The sequence below is a fragment of the Heterodontus francisci genome, chromosome 20, assembly GCF_036365525.1.
Source record: "Heterodontus francisci isolate sHetFra1 chromosome 20, sHetFra1.hap1, whole genome shotgun sequence".
NCBI classification, from domain to species: domain Eukaryota; kingdom Metazoa; phylum Chordata; class Chondrichthyes; order Heterodontiformes; family Heterodontidae; genus Heterodontus; species Heterodontus francisci.
This window is the reverse complement of record NC_090390.1, coordinates 68,300,276-68,316,937: the sequence shown is the minus strand read 5'-3', so window position 1 is coordinate 68,316,937 and position 16,662 is coordinate 68,300,276. Positions and strand designations below refer to the sequence as shown.

Here is a 16,662-nt window from a genome sequence, read left to right as displayed (position 1 = left end):
TGCTCACCTTGTGCTTTTGGCTTTGCTAAACCAAACTTTCTTGCTGCTTCCTCTCGTTTCATTTGCAATTCAAACTCTTAATTCCAATTTTCCCATAGCTAGGGGAGGCGGTGGCGTAGTAGTATTGTCACTGGACTAGCAACCCAGAGACCCAGGGTATTGCTCTGGGGACATGGGTTCAAATCCCACCACAGCAGAAGGTGGAATTTGAATTCAATTAATATAAAATCTGGAATTAAAAAGCTAGTCTAATTAGTTTAGTTTAGTTTTAGTTTAGTGATACAGCACTGAAACAGGCCCTTCGGCCCACCGAGTCTGTGCCGACCATCAAGCACCCATTTATACTAATCCTACACTAATTCCATATTCCTGCCACATCCCCACCTGTCCCTATATTTCCCTACCACCTACCTATACTAGGGGCAATTGCTAATGGCCAATTTACCTATCAACCTGCAAGTCTTTGGCATGTGGGAGGAAACCGGAGCACCCGGAGGAAACCCACGCAGACACAGGGAGAACTTGCAAACTCCACACAGGCAGGACCCAGAATTGAACCCGGGTCGCTGGAGCTGTGAGGCTGCGGTGCCGCCCTAATGATGGCCATGAAACCATGGTCGATTGTTGTAAAAACCCATCTGATTCACTAATGTCCGTTAGGGAAGGAAATCTGCTGTCCTTACCTGGTCTGGCCTACATGTGACTCCAGATCCACAGCAATGTGGTTAACTCTTACATGCCCTCTGAAATGGCCTAGCAAGCCACTCAGTTGTATCTAACCACTAGCACTGTGGGTGTACCTACCCCACATGGACTGCAGCGGTTCAAGAAGGCAGCTCACCACCACATTCTCAAGGGCAATTAGGGATGGGCAATAAATGCTGGCCTGGCCAGCGATGCCCACATCCCATGAATGAATAAAAAAAGAAAGCTGCTAGTTCTATTCAAATACAAAATATTGCAATTAACTATGCCAAACAACTATTTTAAAATCATGGTCTAAACTACAAAAGCTGGATGTTAGCCACTATTGAAGAAGAAATAGTTCTGCTGTCTTTAATTGACACAAAGAACTTTATTGGAAGTTCCTGAGGTCCTGTCAATAGGACTGAAAATGGGCCCCGAGCCTGTGCGGATGGATGATGGGATGCGGAGGATGGGATGATTTTACCACAGGGTGTCAATTAAGATGCTACTGTCAAGATCACCAATCAATTGAGGATTGCAGCCCACCTCACAGAGAAGCTGGGCCAAACAGAGGGCCTGCAGCTTTGCAGCCTTGGCAGTGCCACTGATAGAGGTGGCCACTTCTGAGGCTGCAGGGAGAAGAACAGGGCAGCTCCATGTTGCGGTGCCCTTGAAGGCTAGCTAAGTTTTTTTTATATAATGTGGTGGGGCCATGCAGGCAGGCCCCAGCAATCGGAGTGGCAAACTCTCCAGCAGCAGTGTCGGAGACACAGGGTGGCCATTGATGCTGTGGGGATCTTCCACAGGCCATGGAGAGGCATAAAGAAAGGTTCCCCCCCACCCCTGTACCCCAGGGATCCCGCTGGGAGGCCGAGGGTTAACCTGCTGGTCACCCTACGTGGCTGGGGTCCATCCTGATGCTGGTAAAAAGCTGGTGAGGGTGGGAAGTGGCTGTTAATAGGCTAATTAATTGCTTTAATTGGCCACCTACCTTCTGGGAATATGCCGTGGCAGCAGAAAGATGACGGGCTTCCCTCCCAATACCGTCTGCTGCCATTTTACCAGCAATCCCACCTCCCAGACCATCTCCAGAGGGCTGGTAAAATCCAGACCAAACAGTCAACTTTCTCACTTAACGTTTAAAAGAACCTGATCACAAGGTTCTTTACAAAAATCCTAAAAAGCTTTTACCTGTTTTGGCAACCAGTGAATCTAATTAAAAATTGATGGAGGTTATATTATTGGGCTGGTACTTGTACAAATGCTATGTCTGGTTGCAGGGCTATAGGAACTGCAGCTGTTTTATTTCTAAACTTGCAGTGTCAATTAATCGACTGAAATTTAAATTTATACCAGATTAGGTTAGTTTGGTCCAGGATTAATTTTAAAACATGCACCTATTACTTCTATAGTAGCAATTTACCTGCTGCATTTGATATGTATATATATTCAAATATTCAATCTGGTGCCAGTGCTGTTTTGTCAGATGTCTTCTGTGAATAATTGCAATGACTAATTATTATTTAACATTGTCTACTGAAGAAACAATTTCTGTACCTTTAACTTTAGAAAAGATGGTCTTGCACACAATGGGGTATAAATTCATCTCATACAGCAGCGTAAGATGAGTGATGGTGAATCAATGACCCATTTTATACTGTCTGAATTCCTTTTCCATTGAAATCAATGGACTTTGTGCCAGTGAGAATGTGTGCCATAATGCTTTCAATGTTTGAACACCGGAAATGGGGAAGATGGCTCACAGAATATTTAAAAAATTAAATCCTGAGGTGATAAAGGCACAGTCTATAGTTTTAGTAATGTTGCAGAAGAGCTCGAGTGGAGGCAAGTGGTGTTGTGGAGATGAAAAATGGAACAGGTGTAGCAGAAAAAGCACAGCTTGGGATTGAGTAGCATGGTACCTATGTGCAACTCCTGATTTAGCAACCAGGGAAGTAAAGGAATCAAGGTAGCAGCATATAGGTGCTGGTGGAAGCCAAAGGAAATAACTTTAGCTCATGCTGCCATTAAAGTGGAGGAATCTTTGGCTCCTCTGAAGCTTAATGTCAGTCAGGCAGTAACAGATTGTAGCAACCAACTTTTTAGTCAATGGAGGAATTTGAGATTAAAGTCTGTTCCAAGGTTTTTATTTTTGTATTAAAAACTCAGACTGCTGTGTGTTTTCAAAAACTGAAAAGGATTTTTCAGTAGACATTGACACCTGCAAATAGCTGAAATTTTTGGATGTTTTGAAAGGAAGCTGAACTTGTACACAAGGACAGGAAAGTAGGCAATTTCAAGGAAACCAGCAAGGGGTTTGACCTCCTCAAAGCAATATTTTAAATGACAAAGGATACCTATGTCTGAACATGTGACCTGTTCAGAAAGGTTTGCTTTGACTTTGGACTTTTTAAAAAGCCAGTGAGTTGGACAAAGAGCAGGCATTTGAAATTTGGTTTTTGACCTGCTAGGAGATCAGAGAGGAAGACGCAGAAAAAGTGTTACCTCTCTCTGTAAAGGAATCTTGCGTCTCTTGAGAAGAAACTCTGTATTTCCAAGGTGGCAGATTCCTATTGCTTCCTGTCTCTGAAGAATCCCTGCGTGAAGTATGGTTCCTGTTGTCTCCTGTGTTTTAAGAAATCCTAAATCTGATGAAATCTTCTACTGCTATTATGCTGCTGCAAAACCTAAGAAGACCTGTTGCTGCACCCCTGAAGAAAGACCTATGTGAAGCCTGCTGCAGTGGAATTGCCTTGAACGCCTACCCATCACAGACTGTTCATCAATCTCGCCTGGAGAAACTTCGAGTGGCATCTGACTATTTGAATCCGGGACCCCTCACCAAACTGAAGAACTTCCTACCAGATCGTGACAACCTCAGTTATTTTATTATTCCTTTTGTTCCTATGAAACAGATGTAAACCAAAAATCCTTTTCCTCAGTTAACTGTTTTTTTAATGTATGTGTGTGTCCATGAGGACTAGGGAAATAAGGAGCTTTTCATATATAGAATTATCTCATGATTGGTTAAAACCTGTTTTTATAATAAACAGTTAATGTTGTTGTTGATTAAAGAAACCTGATTAGTGTCCTTTATTCTGGGGGACAAATTGAGGATGTAATTGCCTGTTTCTCGGTAGGTGGGAACATTTATTGATATGCTGTGACCCGTGGAGATGTGGGACTGAATTAACAGTGCACTCCTCCCACCTCGACCGTAACAAGTTGTTTATGTACGTGCAAAATCTCCTAGATTATGTTGCTGAGGGAAATATATGAATGCTGAAAAGAAGGTGACCAAGGGTAGAATCAGGAAAACACTGTAGGCAACATAATGTTTTTGTTGCAACAGGTACAATCAGATATAAGAAAGAACAGTGCCAAAGAGTTGTAAAGGAGAATCATTGAAGTAGGACGCGAGGGTCCTCGAGAAGGTGCAGAGGAGATTTACTGGACTAGTTCCAGGGATGGGGGATTTTAGTTACAGGGTTAGGTTGGAAAAGCTGGGGTGGTTCTCCTTGGAACAAAGGAAATCGAAGGGAGATTTAATAGAGATGTACAATATTATGATCGGCATACATGGGGCGGCGCAGTGGTTAGCACCGCAGCCTCACAGCTCCAGCTGTGTTTGGTTCTGGGTACTGCCTGTGTGGAGTTTGCAAGTTCTCCCTGTGACCGCGTGGGATTCCGCCGGGTGCTCCCTTTTCCTCCCACAGATTTGCGGGTTGATAGGTAAATTGGCCATTGTGAATTGCCCCTAGTGGGGATTAATGTAGGATTAGTATAAATGGGTGGTTGTTGGTCGGCACAGACTCGGTGGGCCGAAGGGCCTGTTTCAGTGCTGTATCTCTCCATGACTCTATAACAGAGTGCTATCAAAAGCATTTGAATGGTCAAAAATGATGAGGATAGACATTGAGCTATAGTCACAGCTGAACAGGATGTTGATTGTGGCTTTGGCCAGCACAGTTTAAATATTGTAGTCAGGATGGGAACTAGACTGGACAGTTAATTAAAGGAGTGGTGGAAAGGAAGAAGCATAGTTGCGAAGCAATAATGCACTGCAGGACATTGGAAAGAAAAGGAAGGTTGGAGATAAGTGGATAGTTGAAGGGAATGGAAAAGTGACTCTCTTGAGAAGAGGAGTGATAATGGTGATTTTGACGTAGCCAGGGACAGTAAGTGAACTAAATGCAGAGGAGAAGATGAGGAGAAATTGCAGAATATAAATAGGAGGCGAGCAGGGAGCACTGGGAGTTGAGAGGGCTGGGGTAGGTGAGGCAGGAAGTAGAGGTGGCAAAGACAACCATGCAGTTAGCTTTAGTTTTGGGCACAACAATGTCCATGAAGCCTTTAATACTTTTCGTCTGAGATGATAAGGCCAGACCAGATGATTGGTGGCAGTAAAGAAATATTTGGAATTGTTTCTGGTGCTCATGGTGAAGTGAAAAAAGGAGCAAGGAGAATTAATAAGGAGAATGTCATGTGTGCCTGGGTAAATAAGTAACCTTAAATTTTAGATATGCAAACAGACATTTAATTTATAGAGTAATTTTAAATAAACATCATGAACTATCCCAAATACCAATCACAGCCAATTACTCAAGGTAATTTAATACAATTCAAAAAAAATGTATCCCATGTTGCCGTTGCACTATTTTGGGGATGTACTGGAAAGATATCACAGTCAGGTGTTCAGTTAGACAAAAAAAAAACATTATGCCACTAGCAAAATATGTCAGTGTTAGTCGAGATGAACTAGAAAAGAACCCCCAAGAAAAGAGACAGACAATAATTAAAATAAACATGAATCAAAAGACATGTAATTATCTGTCTACTCTACATTCACAATTGCTAATTCTGTGTCTTAGGCACTTACAAAATTGAAGCAGAAACAGTAACCTCTGCAAATATTACAAGTACCAGTTTGCATATGCATGTACTGGAAATAGGAATTTTAAGAAAATGTGTGAAACTGTTATTTCTTTGAAACTACTGAACGTTTTACACTTCAGAATAAAGCTATTTCATCTGCAGCCAGTTGTCCCAACATTCCATCGCCAGCTTCAGAAGCCTTTAATTTTGATAATGACAATAAGCAAAACATTAGTTAATATTCAAATAAGATCCTGTTCTTAGTCATGGACACTTTGAAGTATACATCTCTAGTTAATGTTTTATGCTAGGTGCACATAAGTTCCATGAAATTGATTAGAGTTTGAAAATGATGACACAAATAAGCCAGCAAAAAAGGAATATCGGAATACCTAGAGAAAACAAGGCAAAACTTAGAAACTGAGACCGAACATGTTACAATGTTATATGTATAAGTTAACATTTAGCTTGATGTTAGTTTGGTTCGTTTGTAGCATTCTTACCTTCAGAGGAAACTCTGCATTATCAAATTAGATGTCAGAGATTTGCTTAGCAAGCCAGGCAGTTGTCAAGGGTAGTTTAGTTTTTTTTAGTTTAGAGATACAGCACTGAAACAGGCCCTTCAGCCCACCGAGTCTGTGCTGACCATCAACCACCCATTTATACTAATCCTACACTAATCCCATATTCGCCAGAGCTGGCGGGCAGCCATAAAGACAGGGCTAAATTGTGGCGAGTCGAAGAGACTTAGTAGTTGGCAGGAAAAAAGACAGAGGCGCAAGGGGAGAGCCAACTGTGCAACAGCCCCGACAAACAAATTTCTCTGCAGCACCTGTGGAAGAGCCTGTCACTCCAGAATTGGCCTTTATAGCCACTCCAGGCGCTGCTTCACAAACCACTGACCACCTCCAGGTGCATATCCATTGTCTCTCGAGATAAGGAGGCCCAAAAGAAAGAAAAGAAGAACACTAATCCCATATTCCTACCACATCCCCACATATTCCTATATTTCTCTACCACCTACCTATATTAGGGGCAATCTAAAATGGCCAATTTACCTACCAACCAGCAAGTCTTTTGGCTTGTGGGAGGAAACCGGAGCAGCCGGAGAAAACCCACGCAGACACAGGGAGAACTTGCAAACTCCACACAGGCAACACCCAGAATTGAACCTGGGCCTCTGGAGCTGTGAGGCTGCGGTGCTAACTACTGCGCCGCCCGAATTAGGGAGGGCAGCAAATGCTGGCCTTGCCAGCGATGCCCACATCCCATGAAAGAATATAAAGAAAAACTGAGACACTATTTGTCTGTTCTGGTGCTTCGGGGGATGCTAAAGTTGTTAAAGATCCCACAACACTATTTCAAGATTCAGGAATCATCCCAGAGTCCAGGCCAACATTGTGCACTCAAACAAGTCCACCAAAAAACACATTAACTGGTTATTCATGTCATGGTTGCTTGTGGGACCTTGTGTGCAAAATAATTGCAGTGTTTATCAATATAACAGCTGCTGCCTTTCAAAGTAATGTGTTGGATGTGAAACACTTTGAAACATTTCTGAGAGATGGGTTAAGGCACTATGTGAATTGCTTACTTTTTTTGAAACAAAGACTGCTGAAGAAATCTATTTACGTTGTCTTACATGAGATCTGCGGCATTGAATATACACTGGCAGCTCGTAACCTTATAATATCCGAGTTTCAACCACAGCTTTTTCAGCTATGCTACCAAAACAAAGCTGAGAAAAGACAATTACTCTGAAAGAGGAAGGTAAAATTATGCTCAGGTATAATAGGAGACTATAGCATGCTCTCTATTTAGTAATGTTTAAGCTTGGCTTTTTAAAATATTTATTTTATGACTAATCAACAAACAGACTTATTTAAAGTTATTTAAACAGACTTATTTCAAATTGCTATTACTGGTTTAAAATTGTAACAGTGTAAAACTACTGTTTCCCAATTTGGGTAAAAGAATATAAGAGAATATTTAAAATGCAGTTAAATGTTTCACTTCAATAAGCTATTGAGGTGGCAATGCCAGTCAGCACATGCATACAAGCAACGTCCATTTTTGTTTTCTGTGAGGCGAGGGTGTTGCGGGGGGAGCGCGGTTTGGTGGTGTAGAGGCACTATAATGCCAGATAAAAATGACCCAATAACACGTTCACAATTCAATTTAATACTTTGTCTTTCAACACACCATTAACATATTGTTTGCCTTTGCTCCATGACCTTCTGGTCAGCTATTCTGTGACCTTGTCCTATCTACACCTTCTCTTTTGATATCTCTTGCCCTACCCCCACTTTTATTTATTTATTTTATTTAGAGATACAGCACTGAAACAGGCCCTTCGGCCCACCGAGTCTGTGCCGACCATCAACCACCCAACATTAATCCCATATTCCCTACCACAACCCCACAATTCTCCCACCAAATACCTAAACTAGGGGCAATTTACAATGGCCAATTTACCTATCAACCTGCAAGTCTTTGGCTGTGGGAGGAAACCGGAGTACCCGGCAAAAACCCACGCGGTCACAGGGAGAACTTGCAAACTCCACACAGGCAGTACCCAGAATCGAACCCGGGTCGCTGGAGCTATGAGGCTGCGGTGCTAGCCACTGCGCCACAATCTTTTACATTTCTTATATCTGCCAGTTCTGATGAAGGGTCACTGACCTGCAACGTTAACTCTGCGTCTCTCGCCACAGATGCTGCCAGACCTGCTGAGTATTTCCAGCACCTTCTGTTTTTATTTCAATTTAATACAAGTTGCCTCCAAACACACGAAACAGCTTGGTAAACATTCTTTGGAGAAAGTGTGTTCGCATTAAAGGAACTTGCATCTGATCAACTATAAAGTTTGATTATAATCTAGTGAAGAGTATCCAAGTTATTGATAGGATAAACGCCAGACCAATGGCACAACAGAACTCCTGCATTGTATTCAAAATCAAGGCAAGTAAGAATTTACAGGTCCCAAATGAATCTGCTATATGTATAACTGTAAATATCTTTTTAAAAGTAAGAAATTAAAGTAACTGCTGAAAGGTAAGCTGATCTGGATTGAATTACTCTACCATTGAAAGCTGCGATGAGCCATATATATTTTCTCAGTTGATTTTTTTTGCGGGGGGGGGGGAGCAGAAATAAACTCCCCTCTAAAAGGTGGTGTTTTAATTTTAATATAAGTTAACATCTCTTTGATAACATATCTTTGAATATACGTATATTCTCCCTATACTTGTCTCCTGGGCCACTAGGCTAAAAGTAGCATCCTCATTACAGTAATATAAAAGCAAAATACTGCAGATGCTGGAAATCTGGAATAAAAACAGAAAGTGCTGGAAATACTCAGCAGGTCTGGCAGCATCTGTGGAGAGAGAAGCAGAGTTAACGTTTCAGGTCTGTGACCTTTCATTACACCCTCACTACAGCTCCAGCTGAGCAGCGTTTACATTTTGAGATGTCGCTGTGGAGATGATTCAGTCCCGCACCATATAGTGTGGTGCGGTTACCCAGTGGGCTAATACATCATCTTCCAAATCTAATACTTAAGACAGAAAGAAGTTTTGAAAATATACATTGAAGCACCCGGACATTTATTGAAATTCGGGTGTAAGAAAAGCACAATGTTAAAAATCTGGAGGAAGACCCACAAAGGGTTCGCAACAATAAACTGTGCAGAATTAAATGAAATTAACTCGGGGCCATTCCCTTTCCTCTCGTTAACTTGCAAAGTATATTGATTCTGCATATGTGCGCTTTCTTTTTGCTGCAACCTGTAAGTCAGTTGGTGTTCACAATCTGGGGGAGTCGCTGTAGAGGAGATTAAGCCGGCGCCCGCACAGCGGCGGAGATAGAGCTTATTCACAAAAGGCCATCTTAGGAACCTGCAGCGCCGTGTACTGTGAAGTCGGACACCGTTCCCCTTTTTAGACCCTTCACACGTCGGTGCTGGTTACCAGTGAATGGAATGTGTTTACAATCGAGATTCTCCCAGCATCGTGGCCAGAAGGCTTTTAAAAACAGTCAGCAGTAAACCAGGCATTTATTTTCTATCACAAGCTGATAACACGCTAATTGAGAGCTCGCATAAATATTGCGGCCGACCTGAGAGACACAAGCTGGCGCGTTTAGCCGCGGCTCTGTTTCCTCTTGGATGAAGCTGGCTGGCGGCCCAGCTGAGAGCCGGAGATGGAGGGGCTGAGTGGCCGCCGGCGCAACGTTGTTGCTGCGGCTGATGCGGGGCGCGTTGCGTTGTGTTGCGTCGCGTCTGCACGCTGGCTTGGGAGGAGAGAGAGAGAGGGAGAGCTCTTTCATTGTGCTGCTGGGGATAGGTCATGTAAACATGGAGCCGTGAGTATAACAGTAGCTCTGGGGGGCGGGGAGGGCAGGGCAGAGAGACAAAATGCACAGGAGGTGAGCGAATAAAACAGAAAAGCAAAGCCCCAAAAGGGAGCGGCGATGATTTATTTAATGTTACTGTCTGCTCTGGCTGGGGCTCTGTGCATGCTGCTACTGCAGATTTTACTGCTCTATCGGAACAAACCCGAGCCGGTGCCCCGGCATGTGCAATACGTCAAGCCCGTGGTCGAGCCCTCACTTAAGGAATATTTCAGCGGCGGTGGTAAGGAGCCGCCGGCTGCTCCGGACTCGCCTTGCTCCGTGGCCGCCACCGGCAGCAGCAGGTTCGAGAGCTGCCACTTCCTCAACGCCATCTTTTTGTTTCTCTTTCGGGAGCTCCGCGACACCCCCATCGTCCGGCACTGGCTGACCAAGAAAATCAAAGTGGAGTTCGAGGAGTTGCTGCAGACCAAGACAGCGGGCCGGCTGCTCGAGGGGCTCAGCCTGCGGGACATCTCGCTCGGCAACGCGCTTCCCGTCTTCAGGAGCGCTAAATTGCTGCAGCCACCAACCCCAGGCTCCGGCCCCGCCGCTCAGGAGGACGAGGGCGGCACAGGAGGAGGGGGGGTCCCCGAGGAGCTCAACTTGGAGCTGGAGCTCGAGTACAATGGGGGCTTTCACCTCGCCATCGACGTGGACCTGGTCTTCGGCAAGTCGGCTTACCTGTTCGTCAAGATGAGGAGGGTGGTGGGCCGCCTCAGGCTGCAGTTCACCCGCCGCCCTTTCACCCACTGGTCCTTCGCCTTCATGGACGAGCCTTTCATCGACTTCGAGGTGAAGTCGCAGTTCGAGGGCCGGCCCATGCCTCAGCTCACCTCTATCATTGTCAATCAGCTGAAGAGGGTCATCAAGCGGAAACATACTTTACCCAACTACAAAATCAGGTACCGTCAGTGGCACACTGTTTTACTGTGTGTGTGGCTATTCCAGCTGCAACTTTCTGCATTACCCAAATCATGATTAACGGATCCATACTGCATCGTGCTGCATGCACCCCTTAGTCATCTCTTGGCACAGTGTTCAGTTGCAGATGGCATTTTCTCTTCCAGGTTGGTGTGTTATGCAATTTTTTTTTTATTCATTCATGGGATGAGTGTGTCGCTGGCAAGACCAGCATTTATTGACCTCCCTAATTAATTGCCTTTGAGAAGGTGGTGGTGAGCTGCCTCCTTGAACTGCTGTGGACCATATGGTGCAGGTACACCCACAATGCTGTTAGGCAGTGAGTTCCAGGCTTTTGACCCAATGTCAATGAAGGAACAGCAATATAGTTCCACATCAGGATGGTGTGTGACTTGAAGCAGAACTTGGACGTGGTGGTGTTTACCATGCATCTGCTGTCTTTGTTCTTCTAGATGTAGAGGTTGCGAGTTTGGAAGGTGCTGTCAAAGGAGGCTTGGTGAGTTGCTGCAGTGTATCTTGTAGATGGTACACACTGCTGCTACTGTGTACCAGGAGTGGAGGGAGTGAATGTTTAAGTTGGCGAATGGGGTGACGATCAAGTGGGCTGCTTTGCCTGGATGGTGTTGAGCTTCTTGATATTAAGGAACCACAGCTCAGGATGAAGGGAGCCAACTGCATCGCAATTACAAAGCAGTAGGCCTTTCTCAATGATGTGCAGTATGGCTCATTACCATCTTTATAGTGATGTCATGTATAACTTGTAAATCATTGGAAATAGTGATATCCTCGGAATTGCAGTAAACAATATCAGCTAGTCTGTCCATGAGGTTCACTATAGCCAATGGAGCTTTACTGGAAGCAGTTTTTGGTACTGACATTCAAAATGCTGCATCTTGGAAGTTAAATTTGGCACTTGAGTGAAGCAGATCAGATCAGGGGTCTAGGTAGGTTGTTTTTTTTTAATTCACTCTGTCTAAACATATTTACTCTCTTTAAACATTGAGACAAACTGGGGGAGGGGATAGAGGGTAGTGGTGGTTGGAGGACAGAGAGGGACTAGATAGAAGGCGTTAGTTATCTTTATCATTCATTCTGTCTAAACACTGAAACACTGTGGTGGCAATAAACAAAGGAAATAAGATGCTGGATTGTATTTCTTAGAGGTTGAGTTCAAATCCTCCCGCGTTTACTTTGAATCTGTAACGTGCCCTGGTTGGGCTGCACCTGCATTACTGTATCCTGTTCTGGTCTCCATTGGCATGAAGGACCCATTCTGATTGTAGCCACTGAAGAGAAGAGCAATGATGCTGATCCTTGGTGTGAAGCAGCAGAGCTATGAGAAACTACTTAATAAATTAGGGCTCTTCATCCTTGAAAGTGACGACTCTCTGAGGGGAGCTTATATAGTGGGAGAAAAATGTAAATCTGGAATAATACACTCTGACAAGATGATAGAACACAGTTTCAGGGTTGTGAAAGGCAATTTTAGTACAGACTTCAGAAAATAATTCTTTACGATAGACAGCTGGAATAGGATGGCAGGAAGGGTGGTTGCAGTCAGGCCAGGAGTCATTTAATAAATAACTAGATGTTGTAATTGGAGGGCTACTGAACCTTTTTTTTGATCTTTATTCCATTCTAACAAGTGAAACTTTCCTCAGTGGAGCACCAAAGTGCTGTTTTTTTTAATAGATGGTATTCTGATACTCTTCAAATAAAATCAGCCATCAATAGAGACTGGTTCAGTGGGACAGATACAAGGACCTGGGTTCAGATCCAGCTCAGACTGAAGCTAGAGTCAGAGAGTTATACAGCACAGAAACAGGCTCTTCGGCCCATCGTGTCTGTGCTGGCCATCAAGCGCCTAACTATCCTAATCCCATTTTCCAGCACTTGGCCTGTAGCTTTGTATGCTATGGCGTTTCAGCTGCTCATCTAAATACTTATTAAATGTTGTGAGGGTTCCTGCCTCTGCCACCTCTTCAGACAGTGCGTTCCAGATTCCAACCACCCTCTGGTGAAAATTTTTTTCCTCAAATCCCCTCTAAACCTCCTGCCCCTTACCTTAAATCTATGCCCCCTGGTTATTGACCCCTTCGCTAAGGGAAAAAGTTTCTTCCTATCAATGTCCCTCATAATTTTGTATAGCTCAATCATATCTTCCCTCAGCCTTCTCTGCTCGAAGGAAAACAACCGTAGCCTTTTCAGTCTCTCTTCATAGCTGAAGTGCTCCAGCCCAGGCAACATCCTGGTGAATCTCCTCTGCTCCCTCTCCAGTGCAGTCACGTCCATCCTATAGTGTGGTGCCCAGAACTGTACACAGTACTCCAGCTGTGGCCGAACTAGTGTTTTATACAGCTCCATCATAACCTCCCCGCTCTTATATTCTGTGCCTCGGCTAATAAAGGCTAGTATCCCATATGTCTTCCTAACCACCTTATCTACCTGTGCTGCTGCCTTCAGTGATCTGTGGATAAGTACACCAAGGCCCCTCTGGCTCTAAATACTTCCTGGGTCCTACTATATATTGTATATTCCCTTGCCTTGTTAATCCTCCTAAAATGCATCACATCACACTTCTCAGGATTAAATTCCATTTGCCACTGCTCTGCCCATTTTACCAGCCCATCTATATCATCCTGTAATCTGAGGCTTTCCTGCTCACTATTTATGACACCACCAGTTTTCATCTGCAAACTTATTGATCATACCTCCTGCATTCACGTCTAAATCATTAATGTACCCTGCAAACAGCAAGGGTCCCAGCACCGATCCCTGTGGTACACCACTGGTCACAGGCTTCCACTTGCAAAAACAGCCCTCGACCATTACCCTCTGCCTCCTGCCACTAAGCCAATTTTGGATCCAAGCTGTAAGGTTCTTACAAGAGATGAGTTTGGCCAGACTTAAAATAGCATAAAACTAAACATAATTTGATGGCAATTTATAGCATATTACATTTGCTATGTATGTCATGCACTCTTTCTGTGGCACAATCGCACCTCCACCCTTCTGTCATTAGAGAGAACTTCAGGAGGAGTAAATATTCATTCATATTTAGACCTGTGGCATCACTAATGCATCCTATTGGGAATTTGCCTTGTCCTGACTTGCAGCGGCCAAAACTTTGGGAGACTCACTACTTCTCAATAAATTGGAAACCCCACTCAAAGGCCACAGGGTATTGGTGTGTTAAATGAAAAAAAGTCACTCTGTTACATTAGAGGGTGCCATTCTCAGGTTATTACTGAGATCCGTTGATTGATGCACTGGTAAGAGTGTTAAAGTACAAGTGATGCTTGATTCTGATATTGGGAGCTCAAAATGTAAATTGTTTCTTTCCCCAGAAAATGTAAATACTTGTAGGAGTGCTAAACGGGAAAGAGCGAATCAGCATTCTGTTTTACACTCTGCCAATGTTCCTTTCAAAGAAAATCAGGCAGAGTGTAAAATAGGTTGCTGATTCTCTTTCGTCCATTTGACACTACTGCCCAAGGGAGATAACACTCCCTCTAAATTTGAAATACTTGTATTGAACTTTTAACTTTTTAACTTTTGATCGCTCCTACCTTATTTTCTGATTGGGCAGCTTGCAACGTGCTGTCTTCCAAATGTATTATTCCAGTGAGAATGAATTGTGTGTGCTTCAGCCATTTATAGACAGTCAAGAATCTTAATCCTGGAACCACTTTCATTATTTTCTTACTGCTTTCCCTGTAAGTATGAAGAGCAAGACTGGGTACATTATTACTTATGTTACTTCATTGAGTGTCTGCTTAGTTTCCTTGGACATTTATCTTGGCTTTTCATAAATATCCAGTGTTCTACTTGTTCTGGCAACTGTTCTTGTTCAGTGTGACAATATGTTTTGTTTACTAAGCTATCATTAATTTTCTGGTCCATTTAATGCAACAATATGCCCTTCATTTTGTGATTTTCTTTTCAGTACCAATGGCAGTTACTTTGCTTCTCAATGTTAAAGATCATTTGCCAAAATACTTTGTTTTTAGATATTAAAGTTTTGTCCCCATCCTTTTTATTCTGCTTTGTAACCCAACTTACTATCAACTTCAAACTTAATCATTCTGCCTACAAGGCCTTCATCAAGATCATGAAGCAATATTGAGGTCCTAGTATCACCCTCTGGGGATGCAACTGGTCACCGTTTTCCATAAAAGGCCGGGGGACGGTAACATTTTAAAAATTCATTCATGGGATATGAGCGTTGCTGGCAAGGCCAATAGACTGCAATTCAGTTTCTGGTCAATGATAATTCCCAGGATGTTGATAGTGGGGGATTCAGTGATGGTAATGCAATTGAATGTCATGGGGAGATGGTTAGATTCTCTCTTGTTGGAGATGGTCATTGCCTGGCACTTGTGTGGCGTGAATGTTACTTGCTACTTATCAGCCCATGCTTGAATATTGTCCAGGTGTTGCTGCATTTCTACACGGACAGCTTCAGTATCTGAGGAGTCGCGAATGTGCAATGTTCAGCACCAATCATCAGTGAACATCCCCACTTCTGACTTATGATTGAGGTAGGCCATTGATGAAGCAGCTGAAGATGGTTTGGCCTAAGGACACTATCCTGAGGAACTCCTGCAGTGATGTCCTGGAGCTCAGATGATTGACCTCCAACAACTACAGCCATCTTCCTTTGTGCTAGGTAGGACTCCAATCAGCGGAGAGTTTCCCCCCTGATTCCTATTGACTCCAGTTTTGCTGGGGCTCCTTGATGCCATACTTGGTCAAATGCTGCCTTGATGTCAAGGGCAGTCACTCTCACCTCACCTCTTGCGTTCAGCTCTTTTGTCAATGTTTGAACCAAGGCAGTAATGAAGTCTAGAGCTGAGTGGCCCTGGCAGAACCCAAACTGAGCATCAATGAGCAGGTTGTTGCTAAGCAAATGCTGCTGTTGACAATGCTGTCCATCACTTTACTGATGATTGAGAGTAGGCTGATGGGGCCAGGTTGGACTTGTCCTGCTTTTTGTGTACATGACCTACCTGGGCAATTTTCCACATTGCCGGGCAAATGCCAGTGTTGCAGCTGTACTGGAACAGCTTGGCTAGGGGTACGGTAAGGTCTGGAGCTCTTGTCTTCAATACTGTTGCCGGAATATTGTCAGGGCCCATAGCATTTTCAGTATCCAGTGCCTTCAGTTGTTTCTTGATATCACACGGAGTGAATCGAATTAGCTGAAAACTGGCATCTGTGATGCTGGGGACTTCAGGAGGAGGCCAAGACGGATCATCAACTCGGCACTTCTGGCTGAAGATTGTTGCAAATGCTTCACCCTTTTCTTTTGCACTGATGTGCTGGGCTCCCCCATCATTGAGGATGGGGATATTTGTGGAGCTACCTCCTCCAGTTAGTTGTTTAATTGTCCACCACCATTCATGGCTGGATGTGGCAGGACTGCAGAGCTTCGATCTGATCCGTTGGTTATGAGATCACTTCTAGTAATGTTACTGGACTAGTAATCCAGGGGCCTGTACTAATGATCTGGAAATATGAGTTCAAATCCCACCACAGCAGTTGGGGGAGTTTCAATTCAATTAATTATTTAATAAATCTGGAATGAAATGCCAGTCTCACTAATAATAATCATGAAACTACGGGATTGTTGTAAAAAAATCCATTTGTTTCACTAATGACTTTCAGGGAAGGAAATTTGCTCTCATTACCTGGTCTGGCCTACACACAACTCCAGATCCACAGCAATGTAGTTGACCCTTAACTGCCTTTTGAAATGGTCTAGCAAGCCACTCAGTTGTATCAAAC

General features: G+C 43.7%; 1 protein-coding gene across 1 annotated transcript in view; it reads left to right on the top strand.

The window, feature by feature from the left end:
• Positions 1-9,785: 9,785 nt before the first annotated feature.
• Positions 9,786-16,662, top strand: part of pdzd8 (PDZ domain containing 8) — a 230,369-nt gene continuing 223,492 nt past the window's right edge. Inside the window, exon 1 of the mRNA XM_068052980.1 lies at positions 9,786-10,856. Within this exon, the coding sequence (XP_067909081.1) occupies positions 10,033-10,856 (824 nt within the window). The 5' untranslated portion in view covers positions 9,786-10,032. The remainder of the gene's footprint in view (positions 10,857-16,662) is intronic.